Source organism: Coffea eugenioides, chromosome 11 (genome assembly GCF_003713205.1).
Source record: "Coffea eugenioides isolate CCC68of chromosome 11, Ceug_1.0, whole genome shotgun sequence".
Classification (NCBI taxonomy): Eukaryota; Viridiplantae; Streptophyta; class Magnoliopsida; order Gentianales; family Rubiaceae; genus Coffea; species Coffea eugenioides.
The window spans coordinates 49,568,148-49,592,521 of record NC_040045.1 but is presented as its reverse complement, the minus strand read 5'-3'; the positions used below and the strand labels follow the sequence as shown (position 1 = coordinate 49,592,521).

The 24,374-nt window shown below is 37.6% G+C and overlaps 2 protein-coding genes across 6 annotated transcripts; one reads left to right on the top strand and one right to left on the bottom strand.

Moving 5' to 3' along the window:
- Nucleotides 1-6,181: 6,181 nt before the first annotated feature.
- On the top strand, nt 6,182-19,926 carry LOC113751797 (histone-lysine N-methyltransferase SUVR5). 4 transcript variants are annotated; one of them, XM_027295938.1, is made up of 12 exons: nt 6,182-6,517; nt 9,900-10,465; nt 11,583-11,885; nt 11,989-12,099; nt 12,878-12,988; nt 13,530-16,349; nt 16,941-17,102; nt 17,982-18,098; nt 18,162-18,265; nt 18,385-18,522; nt 19,070-19,157; nt 19,567-19,926. In XM_027295938.1, the coding sequence occupies exons 2-12, from the start codon at nt 10,007-10,009 to the stop codon at nt 19,672-19,674; spliced, it is 4,521 nt and encodes a 1,506-aa protein (XP_027151739.1). In that variant the 5' UTR covers nt 6,182-6,517; nt 9,900-10,006; the 3' UTR covers nt 19,675-19,926. The 4 variants fall into 4 exon arrangements, with proteins under 4 accessions (XP_027151739.1, XP_027151737.1, XP_027151736.1 ...); XM_027295936.1 differs by lacking the exon at nt 6,182-6,517 and adding an exon at nt 7,838-8,827 and having other exon boundaries at nt 9,887-10,465; XM_027295935.1 differs by lacking the exon at nt 6,182-6,517 and having other exon boundaries at nt 7,838-10,465.
- Nucleotides 19,927-20,075: 149 nt separating this feature from the next.
- LOC113751798 lies at nt 20,076-21,059 on the bottom strand. 2 transcript variants are annotated; one of them, XM_027295941.1, is made up of 3 exons: nt 20,882-21,059; nt 20,449-20,775; nt 20,076-20,350 (listed from the first exon to the last, which is right to left on the bottom strand). In XM_027295941.1, exons 1-3 carry the CDS (start codon nt 20,982-20,984, stop codon nt 20,280-20,282), a joined length of 501 nt encoding a protein of 166 aa, XP_027151742.1. In that variant the 5' UTR covers nt 20,985-21,059; the 3' UTR covers nt 20,076-20,279. The 2 variants fall into 2 exon arrangements, with proteins under 2 accessions (XP_027151742.1, XP_027151741.1); XM_027295940.1 differs by having other exon boundaries at nt 20,449-20,971.
- Between the last annotated feature and the right edge of the window lie 3,315 nt (nt 21,060-24,374).

Genomic DNA, 24,374 nt, shown 5'->3' with positions numbered 1-24,374 from the left:
GCCATGCTGCCATTTATGCATTTCTTAGCACTTTTTATTCTTACACCAACTCCATCCCACCCAGCCGTTCTTTTATTGTGTGTTTTCATAAACAAATACTTGGAGCATAAAAAATGAGTAACGTCATCTTCATATGGTTTATAGCCTTTTCGGTCTTTTTTTTTTTTCCTTAATTTTTGATGGTTCTCGTTACAATCAAAAAGCACGTAGAAACAACTAAGAAGTGACGAGCCTTCTCCCAACATAGAACGGGTACAACTACAAAGGGCTTATTCCAAGGGCAAGGCGAAAAAGGGGTTTGGTAATTTTGATGCAAACTGAAAGAGTGTAAAAGGGGCAGCGAAAAAGTAACCATAGGGAAAGTCAAGAGCCCCGTCAACGTACGTTCTTGACTCTTGTTTGGTCGTCAGAAGAAAAGCTATCCAAAGATTAAATACATAATACACCCTAAAGTGGGGAGATTATTTCTTGTGGGAAAAGGAAATAGTACTACAATTATCCCTGAGCCACCGAAATGAATTAGAGATGGAATTAATGTTATCATAATGCTTGTTCTTTATATACGTGATCCACATTTAGTGAACTTAATTTAATTCCTCAATCATGCTTTAGTAAGGTTCACTTCATTGGAACCTCGAATCAGGTCAATCAAGAACATATCTTTCTAAGTGCCAGACTTCCTTGCATTAGTCCGTTATAATTTTCTTTTTTTTTTTCTTTTTGTGGGCCATTAAATCTCTGTTACAGAAAACTTTTGTTCTTGCAACGAGGCACCGAGGGAATGATGAAATGCAAGAGAGTTGTAATGAAATTTTGAAAATCAACTAGTTGCATTAGCTTCGAGTTTTTGAAACAAAAAAGTATCGATAAAGTCGCCTTTTGCACAGGCATTCTTGTATTTACTTTAATCATGTGAAATTTCGACCAACATTAGTGGTAACCAATTTGTTCATTTCATCTGAGAAAGTAAAAAAAATAAAAATAAAAATTCAACTTTTCGTTTTGATATAACCCCATCATTCTCGAATTTTGTTACCATCCGCACAACACAAGGCATCCAAACACATAGATCCAACTGTAACAAAATAATGTACTAGAATTGAACGGGTATTGTTCTAGTAAATTAAGAGGACAGTCTTCAATAATAGCGTGAGACATGAAAAGGGATGAAGATTAGTGGAGAAAAGGGAACATTGGATGCTTGAAAGGAGCTGAGGTTTTGTGGGGTTTCTTTTGTCTAATCTCCTTTTTATCAAAGGGGGCTGAGAGAGTGGCAACTAGTTGAGAGATGCCTACATTGTCCTTCAGCATCTAAGAGACTAACGTTTGTCATAGAATCCTCCAATAAAAAATGGATCATGAGCCTTGACCTTTCCCAGTCTCGATACAAAAGAAGAAGATGGCCAGACCACTCTTTTTGTCGTCATCCACACCTGCTGACTTAGAAAAAAAAATGCCGCTCAGCCGTTACAGAGTACAGACCTGAAGGGAGTCAGCTACAATATGACACACAGTGTGGTAGGTGTTTCTGAGCCCTGAAACATTAAAAAGACAAATCAATATATGATAAACACACACACAGAGAAAAGGGACTGGATGTATGATAAAATCCCTCCTGACTTTGTTCAACAACAATGGTTGTTAATGCTTCAAGTTAAACAGGGTTGAGAATCACTTGGCAGTGTAGCATCCACCAGTGGCTTACTTGAAGGGGAGTAGAGACTGGTGGTGTTTTTGGACTCATTTACCTAATCTGATGATCCATATCCATTCTCTCGCCTGAGACTGAGAGGACGGCCGGAAGCTGTCAAATGGGATAACCAAATGAAACTTCCATTTTATCTTATTATCAGATTTTTATTTTATTTTTATATGAAGTGATTCAGGTGATTCTTTCCAATGTCAAACTTCAAAGGTGCCACAGAAAACGTTGAACAGGTCTTTGGTAAAGAACATTTTATTATATAATTTGGGAGTAAGTGAAGAATCCCCTACTTAAAATCAAACCCTGACAGACATGCTTGGTGGTTCCACGAAGAATCAATCGAGCTGTATTAATCAAATTCTTAGTTGTGGATTTCCAACAACTGATCCCCAATATTTTACTCGTAGTAATCTGTATTATGGTACCGAGATTTTCCACCCAAGATTTACTAGCATGGATGCCTTGTGTTGCTGTGTCCCCTCTGTCTCCCTGTGTCTCAGATCAAAATGACGCTACATTTGAATTGAATTATGACGTGCTAACTGAACAGTTGACGCAGCCATGTTTTCAAGAAATCAAACACAAATTTCAATCCAAACCCATACAAGAAGACAAATCTGGGACAAATATAAAAACTGAACTGAAATTTGAACCCGTATCGCTGCTTTGAAAGACCTACTCAAGTGAATCCACTTGATTATTGTGCATATATCAGAGATTAGTTGGTCCAGGATTCCGTAGGAAGACAGCATATGATTAGTAAATTATAGCAAACATAATCATGCTGTGAGTTTAGGCAGCAACAATTGACAGAAATTCAACCACGTTAACGCTCGGATTTCAAGCTGAGTCTCGGTTTTCAAATTCAAATTTCATGTTACGTATCAATCATATCTCATTACAGGTTTATATGATGTTGAAGCAATACTACTGAAAGTGTTTGTGGTAGAAAGTGGAGGAGTACTGGAAAAGGTAACAGTCTTTTGTGTTTTCTTTCCAGTAAAAAGGTGAAGTTTCAAAATCATAGAAGATGCATTAGTTCCAAAAAAAATATGACCCGGACGATTTTGGCTTTTCTTCATGATCCGTGACTATTGATGATGTTCATCTCACGAGTGAGTTCTGACCATTTATGCCTCGAGTTTTGGCAGACAAATGTTCTACTAGTTTGTTTCTACTTAATTCCTCCAACCAAAAAACTAAAAAATAAAAACTTATATCAATTACTATCATCCATTGGCGCAGCATTCGACAGCGATGTATCTTATTAAGCCCAGCTCCTAAGGTGGGATGGGAAGAGATAGCTCATAGCTCATAGCTCAGACGAGACGACAGAGTGCGTGGGGAACGATTACCAAAAGGGGTATCGTTGGTTTCGGAAAAACGTAGAATCCCCACAAATAGCAGCAAAAGCGAACTTTCCAAAGGCATTTGGACAAGCGAGTCAATGCCAATGATATATGGCTGCAAAAAGGCATCTCCCTCTCCGATGCTTGTCCCCATTTCCCATTTCCCATTTCCCCCACAAACAACTCTCTCTATTTTATGATTTCATTTCAGTCAAACAACTCCAGCCCACCTCATCCCACAACATGTTACATTACAGAGATGCTAGTATCAGATTATCCATCATTTTGTATCACTTTCTTGAACTTATTCTTGAACTCGGCCAGCTGAAAATTGAAATAGGTTCAAGGTTGAACTCGTACTTGGAGAACTTCCTACAACCCGACTCGTGTGGAGGAAGTAAGAATCAGAGTATATTTGCTATGTTTCTGCAGTTTTGGGCCACTCATGTCATCATCCAGCAAATGGGGACGGTGTAAAATTTTTGCCGCCATCAGCGGTATAAGCCAAGCCAACAATGATACTCATTAGCACAGCCCCAGCAAGAACAACTACTGTCGTATATCCTACGAGTACTATTAAATTTTTCATTGCTGCTACAACCCCATGTCCTGCTTGCTAATACATATTTTATGTCTCCAATCTTAGATCTGCCTCCGTGATTAGTGCTTTTTTTTTTTTTTAAGAATTTTATGGTCAACTGAGAAGTGACTTGGATTTTGGGAACCAACAATTCATTGGAGGAACGGTGGAACTAGAATAGGAACTCGCCTGCTCGCTGAGTCTACTGACCTTGGCTTTTGGGTACAAACTCGTTTCCTCGTTGCTGAAAAAGGGTCCAACGTATAAAACCCCAAAGGGCCCATGGGCGGAGGGCTTTCTGATGTAAAACTAAAACATGGAATCATGATTGGGCAACATTAAACCGCCTGCCCATTCTCCTCATCGCGTGGTAATTATTCATGACCAGCCACTTCAGTTTAGTTACCTACACCTCCGGCCAGGCCAATCCATGACTCTTTTTACCTTTCTGCGTAGCGTTTGAGTATTTTGTTGGAGGGATACCTCGTATTCATGGAGCCTTGATTGATTGAACATGTTGCATCTCGAAGAGGAAACAGTCATTGGGAGTACTTTTTAAGGTGTAATATGCATGACATTACCAATAATTACCCCAAAAAAAGAACATTACACTTTGGAATGCCTTCCTTGTTTTCTCTACACTTCCAATTGGATGGCTAAGATGCCGTTTCAAGGTTTTAGAGTCGCTAAATGTGCGTGTTAGTAGATGGAAAAAAATTTGACACGCTATTTTCATGATCATTTTTGTCAAATTAAACCAAAGAAAAACGCGAAAAAAAAAAGAGTTGCCGCTTCATTGCTGTCGTTAAATTCATGTGTTTGGGTCAATTGGATGTCAATGTCTTATAATCACTTTTTTACTCTTTTTCTGAATTTGTGTGTTCTTCGTTTCATTTCTGTTTCTCTAGTTTTTCATATTTTCACCTCTCTTTTGTATGTTGTATTGACGATAAAATGAAAGGTCACGTTGAAATAAAACATTTAAAAGATATATACACGTAGTCATCTGACTATAATAAAACACTTATTAACATTTAGACCTTATTTTCATTTGTTTTATGTTTTACAAAAGTTGATCAAGAAAAGCGGTTACAAAGAATAATCAGTTAAAGTTACTTTTTTTAGTAGATTCTGAAATATATATTTTTTAGTTATTAAAAATTTAAAATGTAAGCACATGAACCTACTACGAAGAGGAAGAGGAGATGTACACGAAATGGTCTAATAAAATTCAATAACCGTTCGCATCATTTAATTGGTGCATGTATTTTTAGTTTTTTGTTGCAAAAATTTAGTGACAGTTAGATGTTTTGTCGCAAAAAAAAAAAATCACAAGTCCTGTAAAAAGCTCCCAGATGGTGTTTTTTTTTTTTTTAAATGAAGTCCTCGATAGCACATAGATTTGGTTTCAAAGTAATATTGGACCAAAAAAAGTTAACCATTTAATTTAATTGAATAGACATTAAGTTATATGGTATTTGATCCCATTAATCCAATATTTGACTTCTTTAGTATATCAAGCAGCATGCCAATTGTAACATAATAATAAGAAAAAAAAAAGAGCAGATGCTGAAAATGAAGTTATGAAATTACTTTGGAAAGTTTCAGAACTTTTAACAGGGTCAAATATGTTAAAATTAAAACGTAAAGAGCGAAATGAGAATTAGTCCAAATCATGATTACCTAAAATCGAAATTTACCTTCTGTACAGTTACCACCCACTTTTGTCTTTTCTTTATTGCGTGAGTTAAAGCAGTGGTTGACTTGAAACGTCGCAACTCGACGCAAACTGCGAAACCGGAAGCCCAGCCCGCGGAGAATCCCCTCCTATTCATATTTATTTAAAAATTATTTTTTTTTGCGGACGGGTTAATTTCATTCGAACCCTCAAAAGTTGGGAAAAAAATCGAAGTCCTTAGATTAGAAAACTTATCACCCAGAAATTTATTTTAATTTCTACTCCAACTTTGCTTACTATTAAAAGAACAAATATTGAAAAGAAATTGCCAAATAAGGCTTTTAAATTCAAAGTATGTAATGTTATCATGTTGAAAGAGTATGTTTCCTCTTTTTTTTTCTTTTTTTTTTTTAAAAAAGTGACTAAAAGTACGTGAAATTATTAAAAGAATAAATTTGGAACTCAATCTCTTAATTCTCTTTTCTTTACCTATGTAAGGGATAGAGTTTCTTCTAACTTGAAAAATAACAAATGCGCAGAAATAAAATTTCTAGATTTTTTGTAGGGTCAAATTGAAATGCAACCTTTCACCTTGGCGCTTTTAGAAAAGAAGAAGATAACAAAGATTGAAAAACCAGGGATGCTGCAAAATTCAAGAAAAAGGTCTTTAAAAAAAAAAGAAATAAAGAAAGAAAAATTCAAGAAAGGGGCACAGACCCACGCCACGTTACAGAACTACTCTAACTAAGCCCTTGCCTATGGAATCGCACATCGTCTCCCCCGCAGCCCCAACCCCCACCACAGCCCAGTAGCCCAGCCCCCCATATCTCCCATAACAACAAAATCTTCCCCTAGGTTTATAATTTAAAGACTAATAACACCATTACCCCAGGCCACTTTCTTCGTACCCCCTCCAGCCTCGACACCCTCTGGTCTTTTAATCTTTTTATCGCTTTCTGCTGTACAATAGCTTCGATTTATTCCCTTCCAATTTCCAACAATTGGACCTGGTACATGTCCATTCATCACGTTCCTCTAATCTTAAAAAATCTGGTCACTCTCACCAATTTTACCATCCATATCTATCTATTTCCTTACCACTACTAGATACAATTTTTTTTTTAATTTGTCAATCGCATAAATAAAAATCCCCCCATTACAAATCCTACTACTGCAGATATAATAAAGGGATCTTCTGTGTCAAGGTACATTACCATTACCGTTGCCACCTTTCTTTTTTCCTGCCAATCTTTTACTTGTATAGCTTCTTTAGGCCTGCATGTCACCCCTCTATAGAGGTCGAAGATATGCATACGCCACTCTTGTGTATGTAACAACAATTGTTGTACAGCAAATATTTTGTGGCCATGTCTTGTGAGTCGTGACCTACCCAAAATGGGTTAGGCTTTATAGAAATCCAAGATGTGGAAAACGACCCTTTTCTTTTGGTTCGATTTTCTTCTCTAATTTATCGACCACATTCGCTCCAAGAATTTCAGGGCATGGATTTTAAATTGGACCCACTATTTGTCTAGCCATGTTTTGCACATTGCTGATCCTTGTGAACAAAAAATTGAATCTTGATTCGACTCTCCTTCCAATGTTTCTCCAGGATGTTATGCTGACAATTGGGTCAATTGTAATCTAGGGTTTCAATTCTTGAGGTTTTGGATTTGGGGATTTTATGGTTGGTAACAAATTGTAGTAAGGGCTTCAATAGTACGCATTGTTGATTCAGTTGCTGCTGTTTGGGAAAAGCTGCAGTCTTTGTGTGTAATGGAGGGGCCTGCCCTAAGCTGAAATTAATTTACCATTTTCTCCTCTTAGATGTGTTATATGTGAATGTATGTGTGGCTTCCCTGCGAATCTATGCTAAAGATTGCAGTTTTGTATGGAAGAGAAAGAAAGATCAAATTTTGAAGCTAAATATTTTACTAGCCTGTAATCATTTATTTACTGAGAATAAACATGTTATAAATCGTCTGTTAGTTTGATGTGGGATTAGCAGGGGTTTTATGACGTGTATGTTGGGACAAAAGCAAATTATCATTTACTGATCTTTGTGATGGAGTTTTTTCAGTATGATTCTGGAGTAAATTCAGCAAAATTACGCGTGGCACAACAGTTTTATTTGTTTATTTATTTATTTTCTTGGTACTGTTTCTTGGGGTGCAGCTGATGAGTATTTCTATTTCTAATTTGTTTTTACTGATAAGAGAGTACTTGATTGTAAGAAAATGTTCTAGATAATGATTGAAAATCTGAAACAAGACTTTTTACAGGGAAGTAAAGTTTGCTCATCAGTTTTTTGTTTAACTCCTCATTCAGTGTTAGCTTTTAGTCTGAGCTAGATATTGATCAAGCCTCTAGATTTTTGGTTCTGTGATTTTTTTTTTTTTTAAGTAAAAATATTTAATTAGTGCCTGATATAAACTGTCTTTGGTATAATGTAATGCATGGTGACCTGGGATTGGGACATAGAACCAAATTTTTGCACAGTGCTATGGAAGCCTGAATGACCTGTGTGAACTTGTATGCTGATATGAATTTATGCTTAAAGTAATTGATTGCATCCCTGCATAGGTGTTCTCTAGAACTATTAGGGCAGGGCTGAAGCAACTTAAAATATCTGCACCGAGCTTGAATATGTCAACCGAGTTGTCATTGCCATGAGGAGGGCTTGATCTAAGATGAAAAGCTGCAAAAAATAAATGAATAAGACTCAATTCGTATATAGCCTCAAATCTAGCAGACTCTTATGAATTTTGTTGATTGTTAGCACATAAGAAAAAAAGAATCAGTTAAGCCTCGCTCATGGTGGACTTGATTAATGTTCCTTTAGTAGTAATTATTCTACTATCAGAATGATGGATGGCATCTAGTTGCTTGTTGCAAGGAATTTTTACTTGTCGACTTGTAAGTTGTGAGCTGAATTAATTTCTATGCATTTATTTGGCAGTATGCACGCCACAACTTGAAGATGATTTGATGAACTTATTGAAAGCCTTTAGGCTTGGTTTAATATTTTGTACATTTTTTCCGCATGGGCCAACCCCTCTTCAAAGAAATGGTTTGACATGTCATTATCAAAATTGGATGGTTAACTTACAAATCTAGTTGTAGAAGAAAAAAATTTGATCTTTCAGCACAGGTTTGAGGTTCTACAATCTTCTGATGGTACCACGTCTGATCACAGGAAGAATACTTCATAATGTGAATTACGAAGTTTGGTAATTATGGCTATTGTATTTTTGAAACGACATTGATTCTTGGTGATGATTGGAATGAAACTTGCAAAGAAATTATGAGCTTATGGAAGATGAAATCTTAAATTTGATGGCATGAGCTTATGGAAAATATTTTTACTCAATGAGTCATTGCCAGAGGTGGGGTTTGCCATTTGGACATAGGTTAAGGTGCTGGCATGTGAATCTGGTTTTGGTTGAGGGTGATAAAGTTGTTTTAAGTGGTCATCTACTTACATGCAATTGATTCTAGTACGGGATCTCAAAATTGTAAGTCAGTTCTCTCTATGAACTGTTTATGATTTTAATTAGTTTCAGTATGCTGTCTGTTAAAAGGCTTGATAAGTTTTCATGGTCTTGGGCAATGATTTTCCTGTCTTATTAACATTAATTGATTAGGCATGAGATTTAATTGATAGTTTAAGAAAAAGAATGCTGATACTGTGGTATTGCATCTGGTTATGTTTTTTATACTACTGACAGCTACAATCTGACTGTTAGCACGTTTATAGTGGTGCCTTCTTTTGAAGTTGAACTAGTTTGTATTAACCTGAACTTAGTAGATCATTCTGCCAAGCTTACTTCACATCCCTGTATGAAGATAGAAGCCTTGAGTTTCAAAAGTGCATAAAGAAAGAAGACAAATATAAGAAATTAGTTGTTTGGGCTTCTTGACTACGTTATTATTTTGGGAAAGTGAGCTTCAAGGGAAGTTTACACAGATTTCCTTTTTTAGTTTATTTGATTCGAAATCATTGGGGAAAAAAAACTAGAACAGATTGATATCGACGGTTATTTGAAAACTGTGTCCAGCTACCGTTGTCTGGAGCAAAACACAGGAAATCTTTTCCTTCATACCAAATACTTGGGTTGCCATTCTTTAATTTATTTTTGTTCTTTTTCCCAACTCCCAACCACCCCTCCCCCTGGTTTCTTGCTATCCCAAGCCTGCCGACTTCTTCATGATGGTTGAAGAATAAAATCAAATATTTGTTTATTCATGTCATGTAGCAACAAGTTGTTTTTGGCATGATTAGTTTGATTTAAGGATACATTCAACTTTGTGTACATCAATTCTTCATGCATGTTGGTGTGATGATGCCCAGCGTCAATGTGTTACCTTCTTTCCCATGTCGTCAAAGTTGTAATTGGTGTGCAGTTATTTTGTCCAATGTATGGAAACACTTTTTAAGTTTTTATTTAAAGTAATGCAATAGTTTTCCTGTGGAAGAATTGGCATTGATGACTTTACATGATCATTTATTACATGAATTGAGCACTTCTATTAATTGCTTAGCACGTACTAACTAAACCTATTTGACTTGTGAGGCTGAACTTCCAGTTTTGATCCTGCTGATGCCAGCTATTGTGTTTGCTTAGTATGTGAAGTTAGTGGAAATACATGATGCTATAGGTGCCACATGGGCTCAAATATTATCGTCTAGAGTCATGGAAGTCCTTCCTTGTTCTGGTGTAAGCTACACTGCAGACTCTGATTGTCCTGACCAGGGTTCTGGAACCTCCTTTATGTTTGCTGGAGAATCAAACCGTGTAGAACGCCCTGAAGAAGTTCAGGCGACAGAGTTTAAAGTAGATGACCTAGAGATTAATTTGGAAGGGCCTCTGGAGGAGAGGGAGGATGGAAGTAAATGGAGTCTTGAGGGACTGCCTGCTTCAGAAGTTAATAATAATGGAGATGCATATTATGCATATGAGATGGATGGCCAGAAGTTCTCTTTTGATTCTCATGATTCCGAAGATGAGAAGTCTATTGCTCAGGACCACATGATGGAAACTTGTCTAGATACATATGAAAGGGGACAACCGAGTGGAGATCAAGAGCCAGGACTCTCGCCTTCGGAATCAAAATGGCACGAAAGAGATGAGTCTTTAGCTGTATGGGTGAAGGTAATTGCTTATTTTATTTAAGGAGATTAAGTCTTGGAGCCATACAGTTTCTGTTGATATTTCTCTCAAAACATATACAATTAGTTTGGGCATTTGGATCCATCAAAACAGGAAATAAAAGTTAACGGAATGAGTTTAGTTCTTATATGCAGGGATGTGGATATAGAATTTTTTTTGGATTATCCTAGGGGATTTGTAGCTGTTGGTAATGGTGTCAAATAAAAGAAAATTATCCTAAAATCATAACTAGTGTCAATTTAGGGCATAGGTTGAAGTACACAATATTTTAAACTTCTCATTGATTTGGACCTGGTAGAAGTCAACTGTTAAGACCTTACTATTTGAATTTTTAAATGGAACTTGTTTTGGTGCTTTAGTTTACTTTTTAACCAATAATTCTTAGATCTTTTGATCTAAGCTGTTTTGTTGGTGATCATCTAAGGTTCTGTTAATATCTTTTTTGTTTGAATGAGAATCTTTCATTAAGTTGCTACATTTGCAACTTTGAAGGAAAAAAGGTGTGTTACCTCATGGTCATTTCAAGTTGCTTCCATGCTACTCTAGGACTTGCATCTGATAAAAGAGGACACGGTAAAATTGAATGGAGAAGCAATTTCTGTGCTTATTTCTTATCTACAATTTTTTTGGCTGTGCCTTATATTTAAGTTATTAGTCGTCATTAAGAACATCGCTATGCTCATGTCTGTATGAAATGTTATGGAGTTCTGTGAAGTTATATCTCGAGGGTATGGTTTAGCCCTTTGCTAATCGGGGCTAAAATTCCAGAAATTAAAAATGCCAAAATAGGAATCAGACTTGATATTATTAGAAATGTCCAAAAAATATCATATTCGTAAAGAAGAAACATAGACACACTCCTATGAATGTGGAAAATATACCGGATTGCTCGATTAGAATTGGAATTGTCAAGTCATCCATACCATAACTTTTTATTTTACTCAATTCAATTAAAACAAGAATTCATTTTTATTGAATTGACGAGTTTGCTTTGTTTACTGCGAAACATATTTCATTTCAAGGTAGAATCCTATTTCCATTATACTTATTTCGATTTTTTTACTTAGTATAGATTATTTTGTGTTTTTTCCACCTGTAGTGGAGAGGGAAGTGGCAGGCAGGAATTAGATGTGCAAGAGCGGATTGGCCCTTATCAACTTTGAAAGCCAAGCCAACTCATGATAGGAAAAAGTATCTTGTAATATTCTTTCCCCGGACAAGAAACTATTCTTGGGCAGATGAGCTACTTGTTCGTCCAATGAATGAATTTCCAGAGCCCATTGCATATAAGACACACAAGGTTGGAATGAAAATGGTAAAAGATCTGACTCTTGCACGTCGTTTTGTTATGCAAAAGCTTGCTGTCAGCATGTTGAGTATACTTGATCAGCTGCACAGTGAGGTTAGTTTGTCCATATGCACTTACATGTTAGTTTTTTTCCCTCGTATTACTGTTGATCTTCCTCAGTTTCTGCTTGTAATTTGATCCTTTCAAGTTATATCAGGCTCTCATTGAGACTGCTCGCAATGTGGCGGCCTGGAAGGAATTTGCTCTGGAGGCTTCCCGCTGTAAGAATTATAGCGACCTCGGCAAGATGCTTTTGAAACTTCAAAATGTAAGAAACTTACCCCTTGTGGTTAGTTTGAAAGATGTGAAACTTGTTTTTATGTCTCTGTCTCTCTCTCACACACACACACATGTCCAATCACTTGTAGATGTTTTCACACACACAATGGGAAGGTCTTGTGCTTTCAAGCACTGCAGATCTTGCAGATCAAGTTTTATTGTCGAAAATGTTCTTGTGTGATACATATTCTTGTAATTGTACCCTGACAATTCCATACATTCATCTGATGCTTGTCGGATATGCACTTTGTTAGTTTCCATGCATCTGTCTCGGAATTCCACGCATGTTGTTACAGAAACTGGGAATTTTTGCCTTTGGTATGGATATGCTGCTCTGCTTTCCAGCAGTTGAACTATTAACTTGATTGTTGGACAGTGATCCAGCAGACCTGATTGAACTGATTATTGTGGATTAGTTACTGTCATGGGGATTCATACTATACATGTCAACAACATTTCCAGGGTTATATGCTTTGTTCTGATGCTTCCTGATTTTGTGAACCTAGACTCTCATTTTTGTTTAAGGTTCTCAAGAAGATGTAAATTGATTTTCGTTTTGGTTTGTTATGGCCCAAGAGGAAAAAGATTGACATGGTGGTGTTGTAAAAGTCACTTTGGCTGATCTACCCTTCCACTCTTGTGCTATGCTGTAGAGCCAGAATATGTGAGATGCTTAATGTGGAGGATGAACATTGAGCTCTGTTATTGTGCGGACTTTGTTTTTGTTGTTTTAGACTGATGCAAAGGCTACGCTTTTACTGTCTCAGATGATACTGCAGTGCTGCATCAACGCAGATTGGTTGCAACACTCTCTGCCATCTTGGATACAACGATGTCAGAATGCAAATAGCGCCGAATGTGTTGAAATATTGAAGGAGGTAGGGTCCTACCTTGTGGTGCTAGTCTGTGCAGCAATGTCTTATTTTTCGAGAAGGCACATAGTTGTTTCCAAAAACACTTGTCATTTTTATTTTAAAGAAAAAAGAATTAGCTTCTTAATAATAAATGCTCTGATATCCTGTTATTCTGGTCAATTTCTTGCATTTTGAGTTTTAGTCTTGGCCTATAGTGCTTCAAAAATTTGTTTAGACAAAACTTGTGATGATGTTAGCATAAATCCCTCTCAAATGCCTTGCGTCTCCTCCAAAGATGAAATGGTGCAAAACCGTGAGTTATACTTAGCTGAATGGGAATTCTGTTCACTGTCTACCTGAATGCTCTAAACTCATGATACCTGGCTTTATTTGCATATATGTCATGGCCTTCTTCATTGTCTTTTTTTTTCCCCTCTAAATATTTATTTTCCAATTTGAAACTCAACAGGGATGTATCTATTTGTTTACTTGCAACAGTAATACTGATTGAAGTTTGAAACTTGCTTCGTAACAACATTCCATGGTTACCATCTTTCTGCTTCAGGAATTGGTCGAATCGATTGTTTGGGATGAAGTGCACTCGCTTTCAAATGCAACAGCACAGCTTGACTTGAGCACTGAGTGGAGGACCTGGAAACATGAGGTGATGAAATGGTTTTCAATGTCAAATCCAATTTCAAGTGGTGGTGATCTTGAGCAACCCAGCAATGATAGTCCATTGACAGTGGGGATTCAAATGAGCAGAAAGAGGCCTAAACTCGAAGTTCGTCGTGCTGAAATGCATGGTTCACAAGCACAGGTTATTCAGAGTTCACATCAGGACGTTGCAGTTGAAATTGACTCTGCTTTTTTCAATGGTGATCTCAATAACACTGCATCATTGGATTCTGAGCCATCTAAAGATTCAGTATCTGTGGAGGCGACTGCTCAACCTATCTCCCCAGGTACTGTTGCCGATAGATGGGCTGAGATTGTTGTTGAAACTGGAAATTCTGATGTCATGCAGTTGAAAAATGTGGAACTGACCACTGAAAGTGGTGCTATTTGTGTAAGTTCTTCAGATGCCGTTGGTAAGAGTCGCCAATGCATAGCTTTCATTGAACATAAAGGAAGGCGATGCGTACGATGGGCGAATGAAGGTGATGTTTATTGTTGTGTGCATTTAACCTCCCGTTTTTCCGGCAGCTTATCAAAAATTGAATCAGCTACACCTGTAGATTCACCTATGTGTGAAGGTACTACAGTCCTTGGCACTAAATGTAAACATCGCTCTTTGCTTGGTTCTTCTTTTTGCAAGAAACATAGACCAAAAGATGACCAAGGTATCACCTCAAGTTTGCCTGAGAATAGGCTCAAAAGAAAGCATGAAGAGAGTTCAATGAGATCAGAAACCACAGATTGCAAAGAAATTGTAATATCTGGAGGAAATGAAGCTCCTTTGCATGTAAAGCCTATCCAAGTCATCGGTGGAGAAGCCTTCGACAGAAGCTGTTCACTTGCTTTGCCTGAGCAACCACGGGAAGATTATAGCATCCAGGAGATGGCTCACTGCATAGGTTTATGGTCTCAGGATGGCTTCGAACCTTGCCAAGAAAGTCCAAAACGACATTCTTTGTACTGTGAAAAACATATTCCTAGCTGGTTAAAACGTGCTAGGAATGGCAAGAGTCGGATAATTTCAAAGGAAGTTTTCATGGAACTCCTGAAAGACTGCCGTTTAATGGAGCAAAAGTTGAATTTACACCAGGCTTGTGAACTCTTTTATAGGTTGTTTAAAAGTATACTGTCTCTGAGGAACCCTGTTCCTAAGGAAGTCCAATTTCAGTGGGTCTTATCTGAAGCTTCTAAAGATGTTAGAGTTGGGCAGTTCTTACTGATGTTAGTCTGCAGTGAAAAGGCAAGGTTGGAAAGCCTGTGGGGCTTCAGCGTGAAGGAAAATTTGCAGGCTTCCACCTCTCTTGATGAACCTGTCACAGTCCCAATGGTAGTAGAAAATGATCAAAACAATGAGAACAGTATAAAGTGCAAACTTTGTTCTGAAAATTTTCTTGATGATCAAACACTTGGTACGCACTGGATGGACCATCATAAGAAAGAAGCTCAGTGGCTGTTTAGAGGTTATGTTTGTGCAATCTGTCTGGATTCTTTTACCAATAAGAAAGTCTTGGAAACACATGTACAGGAGAGGCACCGGGTGCAATTTGTTGAACAATGTATGCTTTTCCAGTGTATTCCATGCAGTAGCCATTTTGGGAATCCCGAGGATTTGTGGTCACATGTACTATCAGTTCATCCTAATAATTTCAAGCAATCAAGTGTTGTTGAGCAGCCTAATCTTTCTGTGGTTGATGATACCCTGCAGAATCCTAGTCAAGAGAAGTCAGCTGCAGTAGATGATCGGAACCCGGAGAGTCAGTCTAGCATCCGGAAATACATTTGCAGGTTCTGTGGCTTGAAGTTTGACTTGCTACCTGATCTGGGCCGCCATCATCAAGCGGCTCATATGGGGCCAACTCCTGCTGATCCTCGCCTCCCAAAGAGAGGCCTTCGTCTCTATGCTCAAAAACTGAAATCAGGAAGACTCACTCGACCTGGGTTTAGAAAAGGTATAGGATCAGCGTCATATAGGATTAGGAACAGAAGTGCTCAAAACATGAAGAAACACATTCAGGCAACGAGTTTGGTCAGTGCAGCAAAGTTTAATGTCCAATCCGTTCAGCCTGATGCAGCTAGTCTTGGTAGACTGGCAGATTCTCAATGCTCAGCTGTTGCAAAGGTATTGTTTTCAGAGATTAAAAGAACAAAACCACGACCAAGTAACTTAGAAATCTTATCAATTGCTCGCTTGGCTTGCTGCAAGGTAAGCCTGCAAGCCTCATTAGCGGCAAAATATGGAACCTTGCCGGAGCGAATATACCTAAAAGCAGCAAAACTCTGCAGTGAGCAAAATATTTTAGTCAACTGGCACCAAGAAGGGTTTATTTGTCCCAGAGGATGTAGGCCGATTGAAAGTGCACATCAATTGTCTTCTTCAGTGCCTCTTTTGGATGATGTAGTTGTATCTAGATCATTGGTTCCTTTGAATCCTGTGTCCAGTGAGTGGACGATGGATGAGTGTCACTATGTTATTGACTCCAGACATTTTAACCAAGATTCTGCTGAGAGAATTATCTTATGTGATGATATAAGTTTTGGGAAGGAGTCTGTCCCAATAGCTTGTGTGGTGGATGAAAACCTTTTGGGTTCTCTTCATATCATGCCGGATGGCTCTGATGGCCAAATTACAGCACACTCTCTGCCATGGGAGAGCTTTACTTATGTTACAAAACCATTGCTTGATCAATCCATTGGTCTTGAAGTGGAGGTAATTTTAGAAATTTAATTTTCAATTTCTTTCTGATTTTGATGCTTTATGTATGTTGGCAAACATACTTATTCTCTTATCTCATTTTCAAATTTCTTGTGAGTGTGAACCTTTGAGATATTTAAGAAAAGTGTGGAAAAATGAAGTAGGTCTTTAAAATGGAAAGAGGACGATATTCAAGTATGTTTTAAGATGCCTGCTTGACTGTTGGTCTCCAAAGTATGTATTAAGTTCCAGTGTTACTTCTATTCGGTGGAGGATTTTACTTCCTTGCACTGTGAGTTTTCCTGAGGGCCTTTATTCTGATTACAAAGTAGATAACTGGATCATTTTATCATGGATCCTTTTATACTAATTTCAGAAGTATATTTCTGGATGCATATAGATCTGGTGCTGATGATATGGTGTTTAATATTGATACTTCGCATCACTAAACATTTAGTTTCTGCTTAGAAGGAATTTCTAAGAAATTATGTGATGCTTCTGCTTTTATTAGTGTAGTTGGTGTTTTTCTTGCAGCAAGTCTCACATCAGGACAAACATAAGTTTGTGTACTTACTGTCTCTTTTCATCTATATACTCTGTTGGCAGAGTTCACAGTTGGGGTGTGCTTGTGCTCATTCAGTTTGCTCTCCTGTAACCTGTGATCATGTCTACCTTTTTGATAATGACTATGAAGATGCAAAAGACATATATGGCAAACCAATGCATGGCCGCTTCCCATATGATGAGAGAGGTCGGATCATTTTGGAGGTACTTGATTTTTGGTTTCATGCCCCATAAGTACCTGCATTTATATAATTGGGTCTTGTATGCCTTCCCTGCTGTTTCTAGTTGGAAATTGCTGAGTTGAATTTAGCTATTATCCTTATGCTTTTAGCATTTTCCTCTTCTCCCCTGCTTTTGAGTGCAATAGAGTAGGATGAGTTGTTAAAATTTGTGTTAATTCAGTTTGGCAATGCTAATTTTTCATGATTTGTGGACTTTTGTTAACTTGACGTGTTTCATCAGGTAGAAGTAAATGGATTAAGACTAGATTGTCTGATCAGATAGACATATCAAGTTATACTCCTATCTTGATAATTCAGAAGTTATCAGGTTTAACTATGATATGTATCGGCACACATGCGCAAATATCAATTTTACAATTGGGAACCCAGGTTAAGTGAGCATGTTTCTCTTGAGTCTGATTCAAGTATTGCTATAGGTGTGCGTGGAGAAGCCAGTTTGCTAATTTCCATAGAAGGATATAAACTTCACAAGAGGTTCAGACATGGAGACTTGGGCATGTTGTATGAGTGTTTGCATGACTGGCTTTGGACTTATATGAGAAACCTATGTGTGTTTCTGAATTCGTTCTTTTTCAGCTTAAAAGTGAGGCATAAGAGGTTGCATGCAAAAAAGTTTGCAATTGTAACTTTTGAACATCAACAGTTTGGGAAAATGCTTACTTTTTAGTTCTAGAGTAGTTTCTGGTAGGGATAACCTAAATGTAAATGCTCCATTTTTAGGTCAAATCACTGACAGTTGACCCTTGTTATAGGACTGAGGTGCTCTGGGATCAAATGAAGAGTCTGTGTGATTGCTAAGCGCTAGTAATTGCTGATCTTCCTTTTTTGATTAATTTGTCAGGAGGGTTACCTTGTTTATGAGTGCAATCAAAGGTGCTGCTGCAGCAAAACCTGTCAGAACCGGGTTTTGCAGAATGGCATTCGAGTGAAATTGGAAATATTCAAAACAGAAAAGAAGGTATAACGCATCATTGATTCTGATTGTTTGGAGTATCAGCTAAGTTGCTGTTTGGGTTTACAGGGTTGGGCAGTTAGGGCAAGGGAAGCAATCCTGCGAGGCACCTTTGTATGCGAGTATATTGGGGAGGTCATAAATGAGCAAGAAGCAAGTGAGAGGCGTAATAGGTTTGATTTCTGAATTGAATCTTTAACAGATAGCTTTATCTTCACTATCTTCCTTTTTTTTCATTTGTTTATTTGCCTTTTGTAATTTTCTTATTATTTTGTTGTATTTGGAGAACCAGGTACGGAAATGATAGTTGCAGATTTTTATACGAAATTGATGCTCAAATAAACGACATAAGCAGATTGACTGAAGGGCAGGTCTCCTTTGTGATTGATACAACAAATTATGGAAATGTTTCACGGTATATTAATCACAGGTGAGGGAAGACATTTGATTTCTTAGCTGTGGAAAATTATGTTGTAGCTAAGGGGTTGGACCTGCAAGAGATTTGGATGATCTGATTCTATTTTTCCTTTTTCTTGACCACTTTTATATCTATTCCCATTGTGGAAATTACTACTTCCTGATCTCAAGGAATATTATATTGAATGTAGAGTTTTATAAGTCTGAAGGAGATTTGGCACTTCATGCCATTAGGATTTTTCCCCCGTTTTTGGCAAGGAATTGAAACATGGGCTTCGGTTTCCAGGGATTTAGTTTCCAAGCTTTTTGCTGGCCCCCTTTGATCCTTAGCAGTAATAGAGTAGAAGAGAGATGAATTGTAACCTCGAGCTCTCTAGGTTAAGCGCTTTTAAGGACCTGTGATCCATGTTAGCTGCAGGGTACCAAGTTATTCATCTTTAAATCTGGAAAAAGCAGGACTTAAGAAGTAGTACTTTGGAGCAATTTATTATTTAAGGCTAAGTTGTTGTTTCGCTGCTTTACCATCTTGTGGCTCACTTATCATCTCTTGTTGCTCTTAGCTGCTCACCAAATCTTGTAAATCACCAAGTGATTGTAGAAAGCATGGATTGTCAGCTTGCACACATTGGTCTCTACGCCAGTCGAGATGTAAGTACCATTTGATTTCTTCATAAGATGGTTATCTTTGTTTTTCGGATGGCTGGGACAAGCAAAGTTATGTTTTGCATCATAGGCTGTGATTATGTTCCATTCACTTGTGACTTATTATGGAGATGTTACTTCTTTGAATGAGGGGAAAAAATATTAATGGAGGACTATAGTTTCCTGTGAAAATGGGGACGTTTTAATGACATGATTATTTTACTGTTGGTCCCGACCACTCCCTTTTCATGGACTGACCTCTTTTTTGCGCTAAATTTTGTCATTTTTGGGATTTTCACGAATGTTTTGTTTTGCTGATACAACGGCTTTTCTTAACAAGTTCTGCAACGGTCCTTAATAATGCTATACCTCTCGTTAGACTCCTGTAACCCTTTTTCCTAAACTTTATGAGCAGATTGCCATGGGTGAAGAATTGACATATGATTACCGCTATAAATTATTACCGGGAGAAGGGTCTCCTTGCCTGTGCGGAGCTGCGAATTGCAGGGGTCGTTTATACTAAATGCTTCGCCAGCTAATTGTTCTTACGCTGCCCCTGGTGGGAAGCCTCTGACTTTTCAAATTGAGAAGTCAAGAGAGGAAAGCTAAAGGCAAATTTTCTGATTTGTATCTGCTGCTTCTGTAACTGTTGAAATGGGCATGAAGCATTGAGCTCGTCGCTTAAGTCCCACCTGTAGAATTTTTGTTTTTTTTTTTTCCTGGTATAGCAAATTTTATCTACCCTGATAATTTAAAGCAGACAATTTCGAGCACTTATTCTGGCCCTTTTCCTCTTGCTCAGCCTGCACAGAAAGTTGGAAAGCTTTTTTGCCATAAAACATCAGACTGGCAATTTTCGAATCAACTGTATTTGATGACTGCTGCTACCATTCTACTCGTGTCTATTATCTATTTCACGCTATATGCGAAAGTCGAGAAAGTCTACATTTGAAGGAACGTTGCTTGCAGCGAGTGAAGAAAACAGTGAGTGATTCTTCAGTTCATACCATCACTTGGTGGTGTTGCAAAGCATAAAAAAGTTATCATGTTATTTACAGTGTGTAAAAATACCCTACAAAATATTGGATTGGTTAATTACGGGGGGATCTGAGCTGATGGTTCCATCGATTAGAACTTCATCTCCTTCTGATGGCACAGAAGGGACAGACCATAACCAATCCCAACCAGTATGAGCATTCCTGTTAAGAATGATAATCAACAACCTCGTTAAAACATGGAACAGCAGAACCGAGGGCGCGCTTGTAAAATGAAATGAAACTCTTTAGTTGGCGATTACCGTGTTCAGTAAGTTTTGCAACTTTTGTTTCTTGGCCTTTTGGTAGATGTCTCGAAGACGGTAGTTGCAAGTTCAGAAACATGGAGGCGACGACTAGCCCGCTGCCAAGCTTTTCCCGGACAACTCTTTCCCGCATGTCCAAAGACCAGAGTCCAGCACCCGTTCCATTTCCCAGATCTTCGATGGACGGTTTGATGAATAAGAAAATCCCAAGCGAAAGTGAGAATTTAGCCACTATTCTCAATCTCATCTTGGGGAATTTGGACAGTCCGTTGACCAAATTCACGATGCAACCACATGCGTACAGGGGAAACCAGAAGTACCAATCTAAAACAAGCCACAAACAGGAAACCCTATTCAACGGAACCACACAAAACTGGAGAGGAGGGGAAAAAATCTGGCAATGAAAGAAAGTGTTATTACTTTCACTGACCAGGATCATTGAGTTGAGAGGAAGCAGAGACGGCAAATAGGGATGCCATGAGAAGAGAACAGAGTCTGAATAATAATGATTTATTGCTGATCTTTGCCTCCATTTGCTGCTGCCAATAGCTTCTTCAACCTTCGGGCAGTTCTTGCCCCCTTCTAACGTTCTGGAAATGCCTGCGTCAATATCTACCTATTATATAAGAAAAAAACCAAAGCACCCCATCTTTTTGACACATGCATTTGCACATATTTTTAACAAGTGGATTCTTGGTCATTTTAGCTAAATTTTTCCTTCCCTTTTTTGATTCAATTGGGCCAAAATAATTAAAAGATTTTTTCTCTGAGCCAAGTTACTATAGCACCCTATCTTTTTGATACATGTATTGCACATATTTTTGACAAGTGGATTATTGATCAATTTAGCTAAACTTTTCCTTCCCTTTTTTTATTCAATTGGGCCAAAATAATTAAAATATTTTTTCTCCTTCAGAAAATCAACTGTGTCGCTTCTTCTTCTTCTTGCGGCAAGTGTTGTTATTTTTTATTTTTTAAAACTAATCTAACTAAAATTGTTGCCATGTTCTTTTTTTTTCGTTGAGATGATTAGCTACTTAACAAAGAGAAGTTTTTATTATTTTTTTATCCCATTTTACTTTTTTTTCTTCCTTTTTTTTCTTCATGTCTAATCTCTCATATTTGCTCTATTCTTCGATCATAATGTTATAGTTAACTGGCATTTGTTTGTTAAATTTATAGGATGATGCTATTATTTGGTATTTTTCATGGATAAAAGGTGAAATATTAAAATATGTAAAAAGATCTTAGAATTCATTTTATATCAATGATCATTTTCTATGAAGAATAGAACAATAATTCTTTCTTTTCTTTTCTCCTCCCACGATTTGATTTCTTACTTCACATTTTTTTTCTTTTTCTTTGTTTTTTGGTTACATTTTGTAATTATCTACAATTTTGTGTATTTTTTAAAGAGAAAAGATATATCATGTGATGCTTCCACCAAGATAAATCTAGTTAGGCATTCTTCTACCTCTGTGTTCTATAAGATTTTGTATATATTTAAACTAACGTTAATTTTTGTTTGTTTTTTAATTATTCAGGTTCTGTAGTATCAATTGGGTTGGCATATAAAAATTGTAGCTGGTGGTAGAAGTCACAATTAAAAATTGTTAGAAAATTCAATTTTGATTAGGAAGATGTTTTTGCAATAAAAAAAATGGTTCAATTCTAATTTGTATATGTAGATCTGGAAACGTAGCAATTCATATTTTTTATCTAACCTTGCTATTTATATTCTAGAGCTGCAGGATAATGTTGTCACCTTTAAACGGGATTTAAATAAATAAAGAAAGAAAAATGTGAAACTTTAGAGTAAGTTATATTGATGTTGAAGATTGGGGAAAAATCCATTTTTCATCCTTAAACTTTGTGACTAAGACACATTTGGTCCCCAAACTTTTTGACCAGACACATTGAGTACATGTATTAACTATTTTTTGCCATATTTAGTCAAAAAACGAGAAAATTTTCAATTTGGACGGTGAAACCCACGTGGCCGTTAACTTATGCATCGGGAATCAATGCAAGTCAGACTAAAGTCCACACATTCTCTCTCTAATGCAAGTCGACACAAAATGTTGACTAAAAGTACACTCAAAATCTAAGGGTGGAGCTCCTTTTCCTCTCCAAGTTTATCTCTTTCCCACCGAGCTTGTGGAGTGAAAAGCTGCGTGAGATTAGCAGAGGTGGGTATCTGCTTGCTGCTCGTTATCACAATCACAAGAAGACATGGATTGGGGCTTCTATGGGGGACTTCCTTCGGGAAAGTCTGTGGATCCGTTATGTAACCTCAATGTACTGGTCCATCACTACTCTAACTACAGTTGGTTATGGTGACCTACATGCCGAGAATACGAGAGAGATGATCTTTGACATCGTTTACATGCTCTTTAACCTGGGGCTGACAGCATATTTGATAGGAAATATGACCAATTTGGTTGTTCATGGAACCAGTAGGACCAGAAAATTTGTGAGTAATACCTATACATTGTTTTTTTGTGATTTCTTAGAGTCAAGTCTAAGTTTAGGATATTTATGTTAACTGCTTGCACATGATCTTCAATTTTAATGAGGCCGTGCATTCATACATAAACAGAGAGATACCATTCAAACTGCATCAAGTTTCGCTCAGAGGAACCAGTTGCCTCTTCGCATACAAGATCAGATGCTCTCTCACTTGTGCTTGAAGTTCAGAACTGACTCAGAGGGGCTGGAGCAGCAAGAGACTCTAGATTCTCTTCCAAAAGCCATCCGGTCAAGCATTTCACATTTTCTCTTTTACTCCCTAGTGGATAAGGTGTACTTATTTCGTGGCGTGTCCAACGACTTGCTCTTCCAACTGGTAATTCTTTGGAAAGGTAGAACATTTTCACTTTTCAAGTTTGAGCCCTTATAGCATTTACTTCCTATACTGCCAGGTTTCAGAGATGAAAGCTGAGTACTTTCCTCCCAAGGAGGATGTAATTCTGCAGAATGAAGCTCCAACAGATTTTTACATTCTTGTGTCAGGAGCAGTGGTAAAATTGGGCTTCCTTTTTCATCTTTTTCATTGTGATTTATCGAAAGTCATGTGCTTGTAATTTGTTACCCTCATTTGGACTTGTAAAAAAGCTATTGACTCATAAATGCCTGCTGCTGATGTTTGAACTGCTCACAGGATTTACTGGTTTTCAAAAATATTGGCGAGCAGGCAAGTGCAATGCATATGCTCGGATCAAATACTCCCCCCTTGTTTTTCCCTGGACTAGACTATCTACTTCAACAAATAATGAAAGATTTAGACTTTCCTCTTATATTGAAGATGTTGTGACTGAATTTTCAGATTGTTGGGGAGGCAAAAAATGGTGATCTCTGTGGTGAGATTGGGGTTCTTTGCTATAGGCCTCAGCTGTTCACTGTACGAACAAAAAGACTGAGCCAGCTATTGCGACTGAATCGAACCACATTTATGAATATCATTCAGGCCAATGTTGGAGACGGGACCATTATCATGAATAATCTCCTTCAGGTCCGTCCGTATGCTTCGTTAACTGGAAGACGATTTTCAATTTTGATTGAAAATTTTCGTTACAAGGTCCTTTTGGGTTCACTACTGCACACACTCTGTCATTGACTATCATTGAATTGCTTTTGGCTTTCTTCATTGGTTGCGCAGCATTTGAAGGAGCTAAAGGATCCAATCATGGAGGGAGTGCTGATAGAGACAGAGAACATGCTAGCTTGTGGAGTGAAAAGCTGCGTGAGATTAGCAGAGCTCCTAAAATTATGATTTGTATTATCTTGATGTTGGCCATGCTACTTATGATCTCTGTTGCTGGGAAAAATAGGGGACATGCAAGAGAAGGAAAATTGGTACTAAGCTTGGAATGAGTTACCGAATCTGGGGGTGATGACTGTGGTTCGTTCCTTTCATGGGGCAG

Excerpts from the sequence above, each read along its gene's own strand:
- LOC113751798 (XM_027295940.1), bottom strand. The coding sequence starts at position 20,890 with ATGATCCTGGTCAGTGAAAGTAATAACACTTTCTTTCATTGCCAGATT. Across the intron at positions 20,351-20,448 it reads TGCAAAACTTACTGAACACG|GAATGCTCATACTGGTTGGG; the intron begins GTAATCGCCAAC and ends CATTCTTAACAG.
- LOC113751797 (XM_027295938.1), top strand. The coding sequence starts at position 10,007 with ATGGAAGTCCTTCCTTGTTCTGGTGTAAGCTACACTGCAGACTCTGAT. Across the intron at positions 12,989-13,529 it reads GTGTTGAAATATTGAAGGAG|GAATTGGTCGAATCGATTGT; the intron begins GTAGGGTCCTAC and ends TTTCTGCTTCAG. Across the intron at positions 16,350-16,940 it reads CCATTGGTCTTGAAGTGGAG|AGTTCACAGTTGGGGTGTGC; the intron begins GTAATTTTAGAA and ends CTCTGTTGGCAG.